This window comes from Tachypleus tridentatus, chromosome 13 (assembly GCF_004210375.1).
Source record: "Tachypleus tridentatus isolate NWPU-2018 chromosome 13, ASM421037v1, whole genome shotgun sequence".
Classification (NCBI taxonomy): domain Eukaryota; kingdom Metazoa; phylum Arthropoda; class Merostomata; order Xiphosura; family Limulidae; genus Tachypleus; species Tachypleus tridentatus.
In genome coordinates this window covers 129,852,329-129,872,188 of record NC_134837.1, presented here as the reverse complement: position 1 = coordinate 129,872,188, position 19,860 = coordinate 129,852,329, and the positions used below count along the sequence as shown (strand labels likewise).

Sequence of the window (19,860 nt, the reverse complement as noted above, 5' to 3'; positions counted from 1 at the left end):
GATGATGTAGAAGATTAATAACTAGATGAAATAAAAGATTAATAACTAGATGATGTAGAAGATTAATAACTAGATGAAATAAAAGATTAATAACTAGATGATGTAGAAGATTAATAACTAGATGATGTAGAAGATTAATAACTAGATAAAATAAAAGATTAATAACTAGATGATGTAGAAGATTAATAACTAGATGAAATAAAAGATTAATAACTAGATGATGTAGAAGATTAATAACTAGATGAAATAAAAGATTAATAACTAGATGATGTAGAAGATTAGTAACTAGATGAAATAAAAGATTAATAACTAGATGATGTAGAAGATTAATAACTAGATGAAATAAAAGAATAATAACTAGATGATGTAGAAGATTAGTAACTAGATGAAATAAAAGATTAATAGCTAGATGATGTAGAAGATTAATAACTAGATGAAATAAAAGACTAATAACTTAATGAGACAAAAGATTGATAACTAGATGAAATAAAACATTAATAACTAATAATTAAGTTATATCTTCTAGTTATGAATCTTTTATTTCATCTAGTCATTAATCTTTTATCTCATTAATTTATTAATCTTTTATCTCATTAAGTTATTAATCTTCTATATTATCTAGTTATCAAAATTCTATATCATTTAGTTATTAATCTTTTATTTCATTAAGTTATTAATATTGTATCTCATCCAGTTATTAATCATTCATTTCATCTGGTTATTAATCTTTTATCTCTTAAGTTATTAATCTTCTGTATCATCTAGTTATTAATTTTATCTCATCTAGTTATTAATCTTTTATCTCATCTAGTTATTAATCTTCTATATTATCTAGTTATCAAAATTCTATATCATCTAGTTATTAATCTTTTATTTCATCTAGTTATTAATCTTTTATCTCATTAAGTTATTAATCTTTTATCTCATTAAGTTATTAATCTTTTATTTCATCCAGTTATTAATCTTCAATATCATCTAGTTATTAATATTCTGCATCATCTAGTTATGTCTGCGGACTCACAACCCTGGAAAGCGAGTTTCGATATTCGTGATGGGCAGAGTAAAGATAGCCCATTGTGTAGCTTTGTCCTTAACTACGAACAAACAAATATTAGTCTTCTACGTCATCTAGTTGTTACTTTTCTAGTTGACCTAGTTATTATTGTTTTATTTAATTTCCTACGTCATATAGGTATTAGTTTTCTACTTCATCCAGTTCAGTCTTCTAGCTCAGCTAGTTATTAAGACTTTTACCTATTTACCCCTTGGTGCAGTGAAAGTAGAAATAATAAGATACGTTTATTTCATCTTTTCATTAGGGTGATATTACTTAACGTATGTTAGTCATTCTCTGTTCCTCCCACTTTCGAAACAAACGTTAAGTTGTGACAGTCTTAGAAACACTGACTATAATGTGTAACCTTTTCTTTAAAGAAAAGTTTACAACCCTATGAAATAGTTCACTTAGTCTTCAGAAAGCTTAGAAATTCGAAATATTCAGATAAGTCACTAATTTTGTCCCAAGAGTTGGCTATGAAAGGTTTTAAAATTATAGACAGTTTTAGCCATATGGGAAATAATACAGGCCTGCAAATTTCAACATTATAAACATTATTTTGGTTTAAATAACTGATTTTATAAAACACTATGCACACAAACTTTGTTCCTGGATTTCTGAATAGCTTATGTTGTAAAAGTACAGAAAATGGCCATTATTCCCTTCAATCTTTGCTTTTGTGACCTGAATAATGAAATTTAGGGCCTGGCATGGCCAAGCGCGTAAGGCGTGCGACTCGTAATCCGAGGGTCGCGGGTTCGCGCCCACGTCGCGCTAAACATGCTCGCCCTCCCAGCCGTAGGGGTGTATAATGTTACGGTCAATCCCACTATTCGTTGGTAAAAGAGTAGCCCAAGAGTTGGCGGTGGGTGGTGATGACTAGCTGCCTTCCCTCTAGTCTTACACTGCTAAATTAGGGACGGCTAGCACAGATAGCCCTCGAGTAGCTTTGTGAGAAATTCCAAAACAAACAAACAAATAATGAAATTTAGAAATTAACCTATTTTCTATGTAAAAACGGGCAAATTTGCACATTTTCATTTACATAAAGTCTGAATATGAATCAAGATTTACATGTATTTATACTAAAGTTATACAAAAATGTTTAGAAGTGAGTAGTTTTTCGAGATTTGCGACTGTAATGTAAATCACTTTCACCTATCAGCCCCCAGATATAGCAGTGATTCTCAACCTGTGTGCCGCGAGAGATTGGCAGGTGTGCCGCGGTGTTTTTGAAACACATTCAACTTTCTTGGGATTTTACAAGCAAGTCGAACACATCAGTTAATAAAATCTACTATAGAGACACTCTGAAACCTTCCAAAACATTCGATGGTTTTCATTGAACTCGAGCACTGAGAAGCTCATACTTAAATTTCATTCTCGACTGCAACGGTTCGACTGTTACTTTAATTGCGGCGCAACAAGCGCTTCGTACGTCATAAATGATGCATCAAACAATCAAACTGCTTTCATTCTGCGGTAAGCTATAGCTGCTACACTGTAGGTAGGAATTTTATATCAACTGAAGAACTTCGTGCTTATCGTGTATGAATTAACTATATCATTTATCCATGGAAAAATATTTAAGTAAGTCTGGTGCTGCAAAGGACAATGTGTTGAATCAAAAGCAAGGAATCAAACGAAAGTACAAAAACGAATACATCGAATACGGCTTTATCGCTTCGAAATCGGAACATTCTCAATTACCATTCTCCCTATTCTGCAATGCAGCTTTATAGAACGAGGCGCTTGTTCCTAGCAAACTGAAGAGACTTGGAAACAAAACATTCAGCTTTGAAGGATAAACCAAAAGAATATTTCAAGAATCTCGCGGCTCAACAACATGAACAATCAAGGAAGCTTGTGAACCGCATGAAGCTGCCCGTAAAAGGATTGATTGCAAGTTATAAGGTTGCTCAATTGTTGGCAAAACGCAAGAAAGCGCATACGGAGGCCGAATCAGTCATTGCGCCAGCGTTAGCAATCATCGTTGAAACTATGCTTGGAACGAATGTCGCCAAAAAGGTTAAGCAAGTTCCATTGCTGAATGACACAATTTCGCGCAGAATTGTAGACTTGTCGTCGGATTTGAAGGATCAAGTTTGCGAACACTTCGTAGCGCCTGAAGATGAATTGTCTCTGCTATATTCTCTTCAGGTTGATGAATCTACTGACGTTAGTGAAAAAGCTCAAGTTCTGGCTTTTGTTCGATTCATAAAAGATGGAAAAATTATAAACGAATACTTATTTTGCAAAGATTTTAAAAGTACAGCGAAAGGCCAAGACATTTTCGAGTTGGTGATTGAAAACACTTTGCGCTTCAAATTACATTGGAATAACTGTGTCAGCGTTTGCACCAATGGCTGTCCTTCAATGGAAGGAATAAAGAAGGGATTCGTCACTCTGGTGCGCCAACAAAATTCAAACATTAGGATTGTTCACTGCGTGATTCACAGAGAGACGCTCGCCTCCAAATCTTTGCCGAGAGATTTGCAGTCTGTTATGAATCAAGTTATTCAAGTGGTGAATTTCATCAAGTCTCGGGCACTTCAATATCGTCTTTTCTCTCTTCTCTGTGAGGCGATGGATTTAGACTACAAAAAGCTATATCCCAATAAAGTTCGATGGCTTTCGAAAGGAAAGGTGTTAAAGCGTATTGTCCAATAAAAAACTGAAGTAATTTCTTTCTTGGAGGTTGAGGAAGCAGGTTTTGATTTTTTTTTTCGTGATGAGATCTGGTGGCTGAAGGTTCAATTTCTCTCCGACTTGTTTGACAAATAAAATTCTCTGAACTTAAGTCTCCAAGGACCATCTGAAAACATTATTACTGCAACGTCCAAACTGAAAGCCTTCGATGAAAAGGTGACGCTGTGGAAGAATAAGATCTCGAAAGGAGTCCTTGATTGTTTTCCTTCTGTTAACAAATGTCCGTCAAATTTTGAACACATTAAGCGACTTATAGTCCGCACTAAAACATTATTTCCCGTCACTTGCTGTCGACGAATATAACTGGGTGACATATGCATTCGGAATCAACGAGACAAAAAATCTTACAACTGAGGAGGAAGAACAACTCAATGATTTACGAAACGACAAATTTTATCAGTCACTGTTTCTCGAAAAGAGCTTGGATGAGTTTTGGATCTCCATTAAAAATTCATATCCTGCAATCAGTTCAAAAGCAGTTGAAGTTCTGCTTTCATTTGCATCTTCATGGGTTTGCGAAATTGGATTTTCAGTATTGACTAAAATTAAAGCCAAAAAGAGAGAAAGGCTTCTTACAGTCGATGATGAAATGCGAGCTTGTTTATCTACGTAAGAGCACGTTTCAATTTGATTTGCTCTTGGAAGCAGGCACAAGTGTCACATTGAAAACATATGTAAAAATAAAAAGTTTTGATTTTTCTGCTGTACCACAAAATTGTTAAAAAGTCTTAGAACGACACTCACGGCCAAAGCAAACGATAGTACTGTCAATGTGCAGATGACATTAATATCGCTTGCTTTGGCCGTGATTTTCATTCTAAGGCTTTTTAAGTTAACTCTTCTGTGTTACGTGTATTTAAATGTGATGCACAATAACATTATTATCGCTTGCTTTGGCCGTGATTTTCATTCTAAGGCTTTCAACGCTTGCCGTATAACGTGTACCTAAAAAACTCGTTAAGGCTTTCCAGGTGTGCCTCGAAAATTTTCGGAATGTCGTAGTGTGCCGCAAGTCAGAAAAGGTTGAGAACCACTGAAATATAGTCTCCCATTATGTTTTCGTTATACGCTCCCAGGTCATAAAAGCAAAGTTTGAAGAGAAAAATAGGTCTTTTCCATTTACTTTAGGCATTAGCCATTGGGAAATAACACTTTCTGCTCAGAAACAAGAAAAAGTAAAAATTTTGTTACATAGTGTAATTCAGTTACGTAGATTTCGAATATAATATTCATTTGTTTCAATCATGTAAAGATTTTTTACAAACCGAGAAAAAAACTTATTTAGATCAAATTATCGTTTCGTTCACCACAATGAACATTTTTTATTATTATGTTTGTTATATTTTGGGTTCTCGAACGATTGATAAGACTCTCACGTCGCGATTGGTCCAGAAAACTCTTGTTGTCATGACTTTAAGCATAACAAAATGTAAAAGTATTGTACATATGACGTTACGTGAGAAAAATGTGTACGTGATAAAGGAAACTGGATATTATCTTCTGATTCAGAGTACAGGAATTATTGTAGAACATGTAGACAGTTCAAGACAATAAAACCATCGCAGGCCTGTGTAGTTGTTTAGTTTAATCAATTACGGTAAATTTTGTTATTATCACAAGTAATGGGATATACGCCGCTGGTATGGATCTGAAATAGTTATTTAAATTGTGTTTTATTTTGTTGATGGTATTTAGCTTAAAGTCAATCTTTCATGACGTGAAAAACGTGTTGAAAAACGATTTTCGTCATTTTGTTTATTGCAGAGGATTATTTGGACTAGCGAGGTGTGGGTTCTCTAGAAACAAATATCACACACAGACCAGTTACTGTAGGTGCTGTTCAACAAAGTTATTGTGAAATATTTTTACATGTTTTCTTCTTATTGACCAATTTTCGCTATTTACCGTGCGTTGCGAAAAACATGTAACTTACACAATCGGCAAAAGTACCATTAAACATTTAGAACTAAGCCTAAAAAAATAATATCATTCACATTCCTCATTCTTTTGAAAGCTATCACAAAGCAAAAATCAGTTCGAATTATTTGTTTCAAATAATATCAAAACATGAAAGATTTTGTTATTGTAATATAAGCAAAAAGTTACACAATGGACTACTCCATTGTATCAAGACCTGGTTTATAGTATCGTAAGTCTATGGACATTCCGCTGTGCCATGAAAAAGTTATAGAGCAGTGGTGTACAAAGTTCGGCTCGCGACTAGTCGCCGAGTGCCCCGCGATGTCCAACGAGAAAGTGAAACATAGAGAGTTCGCGCGAGCGCGAAGATTAAGCGCTATAGAAGAATATGCATTAGATGAGATACTGGATGGTTCCATGTTTGTGTCGAGCAACAAAGAAAATTTAATAAGCAAATCACGTTAATGCATAGGCATTTAATCTTTGACGCAATGACGTAATATTTCCGTAATTATGAAATCTCACGCGTTCCAGTTGTTCTTCGAGATTTACTTACGAGCCCTATTTTGATATTATTTCGTAACAAAAACGGCAGCTAATCGTAAAAGAAAAGTTGACGACGAAAACCGGCAGTTTCATGATGATCGGACTGCGCAATACTGTTTTGTTCAACAACAAAAGAACGTGATTTGTCTGCTGTGTCATTCGACAGTAGCAGTGATGAAAGTATCCAATATAAAGTGTCATTATGAGTCGAAGCATAAAGATTTCAACAACGTTGTTGGTGAGGAACGAACAGCTCGAATTGAAACTCTGTGGCGGTTGCTGAATCACCAGCAGAACGTTTTCTCAAAGCAGTCAGCAGATTTAGGTGCAGCATGTGAGGTCGGTCAGTTATGATATTTGGTTGATGATAGCGAAATCTGGCCGACCGTTCACTGATGGTGATTTTGTCAAGCAATGTATGATCATTGCATCGGAAAAGTTGTGTCCGGAAGCAGTTCGCAAGCTACAGACGGTGGCTTTGAATCGTATGACAGTTCAACGAAGAATTTCACACCTCTCAGCAGAAGTGACAAGGCAGCTTACAAGTAAAGCAGCCAACTTTGTCCACTTCTCTTTAGCAGTAGACGAGTCGACTCACATCAGTTCAACAGCACAGCTACTAGTTTTTGTTCGTGGTGTGTCGTCATCATTTAATATCACAGAGGAACTAATCGGCATGGGTTCCATGAAGGGTCAGACAACTGGGTCTGCTCTATTCGAGGAGACAGTACGACTGTGTACTAGTGTTTCATTGGATTTCACGAAACTGGTAAGTGTGACAACTGATGGAGCACCAGCCATGACCGGAGAAAGTAGCGGGCTCGTAGCACTGTTGATGAAGCATCGAAGAAAGCAAAACAGACAGTTGGTGAAGTTGCACTGTATTATTCACCAACAGGACCTGTGCAGTAAAGAACTTGGTTTTCAGGCACTTATGGCATTAGTTAGTAACGAAAACCATTAATTTCATCAAATCACGAGGGCTCAATCACCGTCAGTTTCGAAGTAATCTTGAAGAAATTGATTCAGACTATGGTGACCTTGTGTATCACTGTGAAGTACGCTGGCCGAGTCGAGGGACGATGCTTAGAAGATTCTGGAAGTTGATTGATGAGGTGATAGAATTCCTCAGAAGCAAGAACAAAGACACAGAAGTGATTTCCATGACTAATCCAGCATGGCAAGCTGATATGACCTTTCTGGTCAATATGACACAACACTTGAGTGATCTGAATTTGAAGTTGCAAGGCAAAAATCAGCTTGTTTGTCAGCTTGCAAATCACGTCTTAGCTTTCAAGACAAAGTTGCAGTTGTTCCGGCAGCAAGCAACATCAGGCAACATCGTGCACTTTCCCACTTTTCAGTCACAGCTACAGAAGAATCAGGATATTGACACATAAGTTTATGTTGGGAAGCTAGATACCTTGATTCAATCCTTTAACTCACGGTTTCATGACTTTGACCAATGCAGACTGTTGATAAAACTTTTTGCTGATCTGTTCACTGTGTCAGTGGATGACTTGTCAGCAAAATATCAGCTCGAACTTACTGATCTCCAGGCATCTGATGAACTATGTGCTATTTACCGAGAAAACAGTTTGCTTGACTTCTACAAAACGTTGCCTGATATATTTGCTAATCTGAAAGAGAACGCACTTGTCCACACCAGCATGTTTGGCAGCACGTACTGCTGCGAACAGACTTTCTCACATACGAAACTGAACGAAAACAACACTCGCAATCAACTGACTGATGATCATCTGGAAGCAGTCTTGCATCTTTCAACGTCAAACAACAAGCCGGACATTTCTAAGCTCGTAGATGACATGCAGCACCATCCATCGTACTGACTTTGTGACAGTTGACGTATCATAACATTTCTTAGAATAATGTGCAACCTCTTTGATGTAATCGTTATTTGTGTGTTCTTAAATGTGATGTTCATCTTGTGTGAAACAACTGTGGGACGATTTTAATCTTGCACTTTTGAGGGTCGCGGGTTCGCGCCCGCCGCCAACGATTACGAGAAGTCTGTTTGTGGCCCCTGACTCAAAACGTTTGTGCACCACTGTTATAGAGAGAAAAATTAACACAGGTGTGTGTTTTATTAAATAATGTATACTCAGTAACCTTTGTAGCATAAGTGTCGCATTTTACGCCCTGTAAGACTTACTTTTATTCTTTAAAAATACTTTGAAGAATTCCCATGCGTCTTCCAAGAGAAAAGTGATGGGTTAAAGCAAGACGTTAGCTTAGGGTCAACTCAAAACGGCCTTTCATGTAGATCGTAATCTCATTACTTACCATATATAAGTATTTTCAACAGCATGAAACATTCAATTTAACTAATATTGTCGATATACTGTGAAGAATATGATGTATTTGATTGTATTTTACTCAGTAGGTTGATAAAAGGTCAAGGCTGTATCGAGGCGTTGGTTGATGAGTCAAAATATTTTTTTTTAGAATTCTCTTTCCAAAATTAGGGTGCGTTTTCCACGATAGTGATCTACAAGGCGTAAAAACAGTAGATACTGTCTTTAAGATTGATTATAGCCTCGTGGTGATACAGCGGTAAGTTCACGGATTTCTAACGCTAAAATTCGGATTTCAATACTCTTGGTGCGAACAGCACGGAGAGCTTACAAACAAATAAAAGATTGACTGTATAAACTATATGGAACACAGGAAATATTAGTACATAATGGGTTTGTTTAGTTTCGATGTATATTCTTTCGCACACTAGTAAGAACCGAAAACACTACAGAAGTTAAGATAACATGTGACATACTATTACAATTGATCAAATAGAAATTATAAATACATAACCAATTAGTACACTAATAATTACAGATAATTTATTGTAACTAAATGCCAGATGTTATCCAAACACCTAAAATGATTTAGGTTATTAATGGTGAGTAAAGAAATACATATCAAAACCAAACAAATTGTTTACATTCCACCAATATGCGAACGTTCTTTATTCGTCAGCTTGGCTCTTCCAAGCGGCACTAGTGATTCCTGGTGTTGACGAAACCAATCAGCTACAGCGGGAGTAGCGAATCAAAGACTAGATTAGGTCTCTACGTCATCACTTTCTCATGAAGTTCTTTTTTTAGGAGACAAAAAAAGAATGATAGTTTTTGAACACTTAAAGAAACAAAATATTTTAATTTGTGAATTTTTTACCCATTAATTTAATATATAAAATTATTTTTGTGTTAAATGTAATTTTTAATAATGAAATTTATAATACTATAGTATTCCAGCAATACTTTATGATAGAAATTATTGTCTTTATTATCGTATTGTAATATCTTACTAACCACGTGTTCTCCATGTCTGCGGGATTACAACAAGAAGAGCCAGGTTTCGATACCCATGGTGGGCAGAGCTCAGAGAGTTCATTGTGTAGCTTTGTGCTTAACTACAAACAAACGAACCACGTTTTACAATTCTAGGCAAGGCAACCGTCAAGGGTATAAGCATTCTGATGCTTTACTCTAACCAGTAACTGGTCTTGTGTTTTAATAACTTATTAAACTTAAGAAAAATACAGTGTTGTATCAAAAATATATTGTTAATTACTCTGTGTTTTGTTTGTTTTGTTTTGAATGTCACGCAAAGCTACACGAGGGCTATCTGCGCTAGCCGTCCCTAATTTAGCAGTGTAAGACTAAAGGGAAGGCAGCTAGTGATCACCACCCACCACCTACTCTTGGGCTATTCTTTCACCGTCACACCAACCATGCTTGCCCTTTCAGCCGTGGGAGCGTCATAATGTTACGGGAATTCAAACTTGTAACCCCCAGATTTTTCTAATGTGACACAAGAAAGTTAATGAATTATAATCATTTGTCATCTCGTTTTGCTGAAAATGAACGTTTATGGCTGAGCTTGAAGGTAACTGTTATAAAATATGAGAAATAAAACGAAAGATGAACACTGGAAGCTGGAATGTTACAGCTGTAGATGTTTTATTTATTTACTTCTTTTTACACTTTGAACTAGGTAGCCAACATTTCGTGAACGAGGTTTGTCCTACTTATAATCTTCTCATGCTGTGTAAAGATAACAAAGACAGAGAGAAAAGCTCCAACTATCAAAATTTCGGACAACAAAGACGAAAAACAAACAATCCCAGAAAGGTATATGTAATTTTTCAGTCACCAATGTCTTGGAAATGTAAGAATAAGTGTAAAAGAGAAAGAAAAAGTGTTAAAATCGCTGCAAAAGCCAAAGGAGTACTTGGTTAACATTTTAGCCAAATGACATTCATTCAGTTTTTTCTAAAATCTGCTTGGTCGAAAAGTTAACCGTGAGGTTATTATTTTCCTTATGGATATTTTAAATATCGTTTTGTGTTTTAGCATATTCCACCTACAGTCATTCGAATACTGTGGCCATGAACAAATTCTTGTGAATTTTCCTAAATAAAAATGATAACTATTGAAAATGAGATTTTATTTTGTAAAATCCAAACTAAACAACACCAACATTAACTGCAAATGTTTTTAACTATATTATTTGTTGATTAGCATCTGATATTTATAACAGTTAACGGTGATTGTGTACTTAATGGTGGTTTATTATACTCAACAACAGTCATCCTGTGGACGACAAAGTGACCAGCTATGTTACAACTGCCAAACAGCCGCTACCACATTATGGAGACGCGACAAGGAAGGGAATACTGTTTGTAATGCATGTGGACTTTATTACAACCTGCATAAGGTAAGAGAAAGAGTTCTTTTCAGGTGTCATTTATTATGTTCGTGATCCATTCATAATATTTGTAAATGGCCATAAAGGTCCATTTATCTTCCGTATTTATTGGAGAAACAATAAATGTTCAACGTCCGTGTGTTTTGGAGTTAAAATTATATACGCATTTTACATATATTTCAATTTACATAAATGCATTATAGATATTTAAAATGATATGAATTTTTTATCGTAAATCACGATAGTAGTTCATAATAGGGACCGCAATGAATTGCACAAAACCCTAATAGAACGCTCGGGTAAAAAGCACTTTAAACAGTTCAAATGACACTTTAAAAACCTTTATTATCGTCTATAAGGCTATACATACACATAAATGCATAAGAAATACGTGTGTTTAACTTACAAGGAAAACAGAATTCAATCAAAAAGGTCTATGTGTTACTTTTTCCTTATTATTCTCTCGTCAACTTACAACAATAAATCTTGGTATATTGTACCCACATCTTCTGTAGGATACTAAACAGAGTACTGCGAAGGTTTTATGGGTATTGAAAAGTTGATATGGTTCTTCTGTGTTTTATATAAGCGAAAGAAACCATAATTCTAGTGCAAACGATGTTATAATTATCCATTGAGGTTAACTTTCTTAAAAATATCTGGTGTTTCTTTAAAAATATTACGTCTAGAGAGAAACGAAAATTACTAGACAATAATAGATGAGCATTAGATGACTGTAATATATAGAAACTCAATACTTTGTACACAATACAATCGGTGTCTACAGGGAGCCAATCCCCATATTACGTATGAAGAAGTGAAATAACAATTAAATATACATAATAGTCAATTTCATTGCGCATATTTGAAAATTATTTACTTTAAAAGACACTAAGGTTTAGTTAAATCGATGTTTTACGCGTATATGTTTCATTTTAAAATGCTGCTTTTCTAATGCTAAAAATGTATGTGAGCTTAGGGGGTTTGTGTCTCAGTCTATACACTTATTTGCCCATTGTTATGTATTATATATAGAGATAATTTAATTACAAAAACTATAGGTGCTCACAATATTCTCAAAGCAATCTCTATGACAATCTGCATTTGCAGTTTAACATTTTACATTTCGAACTAATTCGATCAAATAGCCAATAGCTACATTAAATCATCATGAACCGTATTAGCTATTTATTAGTTATGTTTATTATCATTACACTGTGTAAAGTTAGCTTCCATAACATGTAATCCTTTACCTTAGTTGAGAACGAAAAAACCAACAAACAAGATAATAAAAAAAATGGGAAGTTTAAAGTCTATGAATAAGGAATCATAAAAATGTAAGTAAAGAAGGCTAGAAATACTGTAGACAATACTTACCCAGATTACAAATACCTATTTTGGCTCAACCAAATGTAATTCTAGCAGCGTGGAGCCAAAATAGGGGCTTATAATTTGAGTAAATAATAACTACAGTATCTTCATTCTTGTTTCGTTACTTTAATTACAGCAACTAAACAGTATCCGAGAAAGCCTTAACAATCAAATGTATTCAGCATAAAAGTATATGAGAATGACTTTTGGTGACATGTTTTATTTTAAATTAATTGTTTTTAGAAATTCTTAATAACTTGACAAGTGTTGGACAACAGTTTCCTTATATATCCATAGTAAGTAGCTTGTAAGTGCTGTTAAAATGTAATTGTTTCGTATTTTAAAATTTATACAAATATTTGATTAGTGGAGACCTTAGAAATTATTTCAGTTTATATCTACGTTTTTAGCATTTCTTTTCTTCTTTTATTTCAGTCTTTTTGTCTAAGACATTTAAGGCATTTATACAATCTATCTATGAAACGCTCAATTATTTTAAGATATTCTCAATGTAGTTTTCGTTGTTGCTTAAAATCAAAGTGAATTACTTAAAATATCAATAAGTGACGTCACTAGCTTTCAGGTTGTTGGAACATCATTTCTTGTGTTTATTCTATCGCAGCTGTTACTTTTTGTTTTGCTTTTATAATTTTACATGAAAATTATATCTAAATTTGGTTTACCTTAAAACATACTTTCAACCTTATATATGATATTTTCTTATCAAATGCATTCACTGGTTAAATTTAAATTTAATAACGAGTAGAATTTAAAAAAATTTGTAACATTTTTAGCTACACATGAAATTTGTTTACTGATAGAGGAATCGCCCAATTTCTATGAAAAAAGACACTGTCCAAAAAAGGAATCGAAAACCTAGATCAAGGCCTATACAAAAAAGTGGAAGGACTCCATCGATGAATATTAATGAGAATGGTGAGATAAAAAAGTATTTTCTGAACAGTATTATAAGATATACTTATCATTTTATAATATTTAACGTATCAAATTCTATATAGATGACGCAGGACCGAATTTTGATATTACCAATACAGGATATAGCCCTTCTACTTAGATAAGATAACAAGCCCGAGACTGAACATAATATTCCTAATGTGGCTTAGTAAATGACCCATACAACGAAATCATAACCTATCTAGGATTTTATTCAATATCTATGTAGATACTACTTAGACGGCTTTAGAGATATCAACCATTACACCAAGATCCCTTTCCTTCATGATACTGTTAAGGTTATTCCCATCCAAAGTATACTTATAATGCAACTTATGATAACTCACATGCATTATTTTGCATTTATCGTAATTAAACTTCATTTGCCATTTATTTTCCCAACCTACTAAATGATCTAAATTCTTTTGTAAATCAGCAATATTTTCTTCACAGCCAACAACAACCAAGACCATAAGTAATTTGTTGATTATACAGAAAAGCTGCACTGAGAATTCGCTAAAATAGCTAACCCTATGAACAGAAATAACATAACATAATTCTCATATGGCTTAGAGTTAAAAATTACCTTTCAAACCTAGGACGTCAAAAACTAACTCAAAAACTTAATAAAACCACGATATCAACTGAATATTACCTAATATCCTAAATTAACAAACGTAACTACTCTTCTCGTTCCATAGTTTAATTTCTGAAATTCACCTAACACTCTCTGCTAGCTGTATGATAGATATAATATCATCATTACCAAGTAAAACAACCTATACATTTTGAAAAAGTTAGTTTAATCTGTAAAAACTATAAAAGCAATCACGCTAAATTCACAAGACACGATGAACAACTTTGACGTATACAGCCTATTCACTGATGTACTAACACTTCACACACTACAACTCATTTGCCAACAGCTCGAAAACGATACATATCGTATTAAAAGTACACAACTGCCAACCTACTTCTACCATGTGGATAAATACTACCAACAACAAAAATGCCTAGCTGTAGTTACTGCCATTACTCGTTACCTTTTACATGGAGCATTTATATTACCCTCTAAACAGTTGTTTTGAATTTCGCGCAATGGTGCACGAGAACTATTTGCGCTAGCCATCCCTAATTTAGCAGTGTAAGAGTAGAGGGAAGGCAGCTAGTCATTACCACCCACTGCCAACTCTTGGGCTACCAACGAATAGAGGAATTGACCGTCACTCTATAACGTCCGCACGGCTGAAAGAGCGACCATGTTTCATGTGATAGGGATACGAACCCGTGACCTTTAAACTGCGAGTCAAGCACCCTAACTACCTGGCCATGCCGGGCTTTGGTTCAGGTTAAGTGGCTTAAAGTAACACGACCACGCGGTTCTTTTGTACCCTTTTTCCAAGGTAATGTGCACCTTGCATATGACGCGCGCCTCCACATCTTGCAAACGACCAAGGCTGTTCCATGTATAAAAACATAAAACAAAGGTAGGACGGAAGTTATATAAATTCGCAATTTATGGAAGGTTATCTTATGACATGAAAATGTGCTTCTCTTATAAGCGATTGTAAGAAAAAGCAAAAATGCTCACAAAAACATAGAATGTGACACCTCAAATTTGCATGCATCTCCGTATGAACCAACAAACCCTCATGTGAAATTTGGTGAAGATCTATTATCAGAGATAGAAGTAGTGATAAAAACACCAAATACATAACATCAAGTCAAGTTGTGATGATTGTCTGAAAGTCCACATAAATGTTGTTTGTAGGCATGTTAATATTCTTTTTGTACAATGAGTTTAAGATTTGTTGTACCTAACTATAAATAAAATTCTTTTCCCGAAAAGGAAAAAACTGAAATCTAGCAAGACTTTCCAGTTGTTGAATGTTGTATTTTTATGTTACTAAATTCTCCCTTTATTTGTATATCTTTAAAATCGATTAAATCATTAAGATTTCGTTCTAATACATTCCTTTTTTTTTCGTAATCATGCACTAAATGTTTGTTGCGTTTGTTTACTATTTAAAAATATCCGAAATAATTCCAATTAATTAAACCCTAATTAAATGTAAATATCTGTCTTGTCATTGGTTACTTGTATGTAAGGTGCATTTTGTTGCACCTTCTTCTTCTTATGGAGTTTAATGTAAACATCTGTCCTGTCATTGGTTACTTGTATATGTTTTGTTGCACCTTCTTCGTTTTACGGAGTTAAATGTAAATATCAGTCCTGTCATTGGTTACTTGTATATGTTTTGTTGCATCTTCTTCTTCTTATGAAGTTAAATGTTTCGAAAGCGATCTTTCATGTTGTAGGTTAAATGGCTGTCAAGCGCAATTCATAGTATCTCTGAACACCAGATCGAAACAAATTATACTGTGGTATCTTCATTCCTTCTTAGTACAAGGTTAACGACATCACACTACATAACTTTTCACACTGTGAAAGCATTTTTTTATTAGTTTTATTAATTATTTGTGTTATTTTTACTGTTTGTATCTGTTGTTGAGTTTTGTTTGTTTATTTTTGGATTTCGCGCAAAGCTACTCGAGAGCTATCTGCGCTAGCCGTCCCTAATTTAGCAATGTAAGACTAGAGGGAAGGCAGCTAGTCATCACCACTCACTGCCAACTCTTGGACTACTCTTTTACCAACGAATAGTGGGATTGACCGTCACATTATAACGCCCCCACGGCTGAAAAGGCGTGCATGTTTGATGCGACGGGGACGCGAACCCGCGACCCTCAGATAACGAGTCATATGCCTTAACCCACCTGGCCATGCCGGGCTCTGTTGTTGAGATGAGACTTGTAGATGTCGCTGCAATTATCATTTTTTTGTTAAAATGGCTAGATTTATTAAGTCTATGTGTTATTCTTCATTGTTTATATCTTTTGTTGAGATGTAACTTACAGATGTCACTGCTGTTACCATTTTGCTGATGTATTGCAGTATATAACATTTCACAATTTTTTATTTTCCTAAGAATATCTTTATCATTCTAACCATTCTTTATTTACCCTCTGACGTCACCAGATTATAGCGAAGGCAACATGCAAGAATTTTCTAGCAACAAAGAATCCGAAACGTACAACACATCCAAGCCTATCGTCGTTGCTTCTAACGTAGATATCTACCAGGCTTCTTCTACCCAAAATAACATAACAACCACAATCGAACCTATTTCGAGTTTTTCCATCGACTCAAAACAAGAAACGGGCAGCGCTCCCATATCAGAACGTGATTTACATTCTCCAATGGTACCTTCTTCTATTACACTAACCAGCCAGATGGGTGTTCTTTCTGCCTTAGATCCACCAAATAACTACACATTTGGTCAATCAGTTGCTTCTGCCATTCAGACATGTGGTCAAGAAATAGTTGACTATCAAGGAGTTATTCTGCATTGTAAGAGGACGGATGGGCTCTCTGGAGGAATGGATATTTTTTAACTTATTGTTTATTTATGCTAAAATTATATGTTTTTGTCTATATTCCTACATAAAATCTAAGAAAAAGAATAATTTGTTTGTGTTGCTGCAAGTAAAAATTATGTCATTGTTATTATTTGCATAATACAGGTTCCTTATTAGATAATTTAAAATAAATTCGAAGCCCAATCTATAACTCGATTCATCCATTGTTACTAAGTTACAGAAGTTTTTGGAAATTAAGCCCACCATCGGTAGTTCTATACAAGGGTTAATCGAAAACGCAAGACCAAGCTCTAGTCTTGATTTTAGGTTTCCTCTCGTCCAACGTTACTGATGAAATGTATAATTATACGAACAACCAAACTGACATATTTACAGTCATGCACATGTCATAGGTTAAGAAGGCGTTTCACCTTTGAAATAATTCATTAGAAAAACAAATAATAAGATGCACAAATAAATATTTCTTAATACAGCTATTCATGTGTCGTTTCAAATAATCAGTTAAAGGAATAAATTATAAAGTGTCCGATGTAGAAACAAAGCATGTCACAAATATTCAAGTACCTCTAAAGTGTCCGATGTAGAAACAAAGCATGTCACAAATATTCAAGTACCTCTAAAGTGTCCGATGTAGAAACAAACCATGTCACAACTATTCAAGTACCTCTAAAGTGTCCGATGTAGAAACAAAGCATGTCACAAATATTCAAGTACCTGTAAAGTGTCCGATGTAGAAACAAACCATGTCACAAATATTCATGTACCTCTAAAGTATCCGATGCAGAAAAAAGCGTGTCACAAATATTCAAGTACCTCTAAAGTGTCCGATATAGAACCAAAGCATGTCACAAATATTCAAGTACCTCTAAAGTATCCGATGCAGAAAAAAGCATGTCACAAATATTCAAGTACCTCTAAAGTGTCCGATATAGAACCAAAGCATGTCACAAATATTCAAGTACCTCTTGAAATAATCAGTTAAAGTAAGAAATGGCAAAACCCATTATAAAAATAAACACGCTATGTTACAAATATTGTTGTATGTTTTGAAACAGTTAATTAAATCGAGAAACGAAGGAGTGTTCAATATATAATATCAACTTGTCAACTGTCCTTTCATAGAAGGATTTAAAACTAGAAATGATAATGTTACACGTGCTATAGTTAAGTTATACAATGTTGTGGTTAAATTACACAAAGTTGCTGCATATGTTGTGAATAATTTACATAAAGCTATTACATGTATTGTGTTTAAGGTATTACATGTGTTTTGCTTAAGTTACATAAAGCTGTTACATATGTTGTGGTTAAGTTTGGTAAAGCTGTTACATATGTTATAGTTAAGTTACATAAAGTTATAACATATGTTATGCTTAAGCTATATAAAACTGTTACCGACGTTGTGGTCAAGTAGACCTGTTACAAATATTGTGGTTAAGTACAAAAAGCTGTTGAATGTGCTTTGGTTAAGTTACATAAAGCTATTACCCATGTTGTGGTTAAGCGACATATCCCTGTTACGTATGTTGTTGTTAAGTTACAAAAGCTGTTGAATGTGTTGTGGTACATGAAATTCTTAAGCTCACGAAGCAAAGACACTTATTAATATCACATTCCTCTGAAGTAGTGCAGTTAGGGTTTCAACTTAGAAGTGTGTACAAATAGTATTTGCCTTTTATCTACCTAAGGCGCTACCTAGGAGACGACAACTCATCAACTAGGCAAGGAATATAGTGGTCAAAATAATTGGGAAATGCTAATTTTACGTACAGTGCAAGAAATTCCATACTAACCGATGAAACTAGCAAAACAACTTTGCTTGGTTTGCTTAGCGGATGGTATTTAAATCGCTTTTAAAAGCTTTACCTTTCTGATTTTTTTCTGCGATATAAGTATAAATAATGTTTAGCCATTATTATCGATACTGAACTTAGAATTCTGACCTTATTACTTAAAATATTCAACAGTATTTTTAGTTATTGTACTATTTTAACTCGTATGTAGACGAGCAAGCACTAGGTTTGTAATTTGGTCAAAAATCAGTCAAATCTTTAAATTATTTCTTCACGTCAGGTTTACAGATGAATAACTGTCAACAATGCTCATCAAAATTCTATTTTTATTAAACGAGTGAAGTAATAACTGATAAACCGTTAGTGTTGTTGAAAATATGATCATGTCAAAGTGTAGAAATACACTTATTTATCAGTTTGTACAGAGAAAGAGGTGTATTAATGTATGTATGACCCACATATTTGTTATTGTATGGTAGAAGATGAATATGTATGTTTATAATGTGATGTCACTAACCCTAAATATTTGGAGGTGCGGACCGAGAATGCTACAAAATACTATTGTTATACTAGCTGTTAGATGGTGTTTCTAGGTCAGTTAATGTGTGGTTTCATAGAACGTCATTCATTTGTACAGCCAAGGAGATGGTTGTGCAACTCAGAGGTTTAAAAATAATCGTGCACCCGCGTGTGATTCAAAGTCAGGTTGTAACTTTGCAACGCACATAGCGTGCTCGAAAATCATAGAATATAGCTGCTAGTGTGTTGTTAGCTCGTTGGTAGTATTGCAAAATGGTTATTGTTATTATTTGTTATTGCCAAGGTTGAAAGTAAAACTAAGAAAATTGATTTTAGCCAAGGTAGCATAATTCAGTTGTGCATAAAGTGAGGGTAGCAGAGAGTTATGCCTTTCCAAACCGTTATTAGTCGGTGAGATTGACAAGTTTGCGGTTGTGTTTCACAACTAGCATTCAATAAAGTTTTTACTGTACTTTCACGTGGAATGTGTTATGCTATAAAAAGCTCAGAATGCAACACTGCTTGCAACAGAATCAGCAGCTTTAAACAGTAAATTAACATTGTGTTATTTTTTTAGAATATTTGTTCAAAGCTTCATAAAAGATTATCTGCTCTTCTTATGAACTGGGCCTGGCATGGCCAAGCGCGTAAGGCGTGCGACTCGTAATCCGAGGGTCGCGGGTTGGCGCCCTCGTCGCGCTAAATATGCTCGCCCTCTCAGCCGTGGGGGTGTATAATGTGACGGTCAATCCCACTATTCGTTGGTAAAAGAGTAGCCCAAGAGTTGGCGGTGGGTGGTGATGACTAGCTGACTTCCCTCTA

At 34.7% G+C, this 19,860-nt stretch overlaps 1 protein-coding gene across 1 annotated transcript in view; it reads left to right on the top strand.

Annotated features, from left to right (window-relative positions):
* LOC143238050 (uncharacterized) overlaps window positions 1–19,508 on the top strand; it is a 34,281-nt gene extending 14,773 nt beyond the window's left edge. Inside the window, exons 3-6 of the mRNA XM_076477958.1 lie at window positions 10,247–10,383; window positions 10,841–10,969; window positions 13,153–13,267; window positions 16,326–19,508. Coding sequence (XP_076334073.1) covers window positions 10,247–10,383; window positions 10,841–10,969; window positions 13,153–13,267; window positions 16,326–16,741 — 797 coding nt within the window. The 3' untranslated portion in view covers window positions 16,742–19,508. The remainder of the gene's footprint in view (window positions 1–10,246; window positions 10,384–10,840; window positions 10,970–13,152; window positions 13,268–16,325) is intronic.
* The last annotated feature ends 352 nt before the right edge of the window (window positions 19,509–19,860 follow it).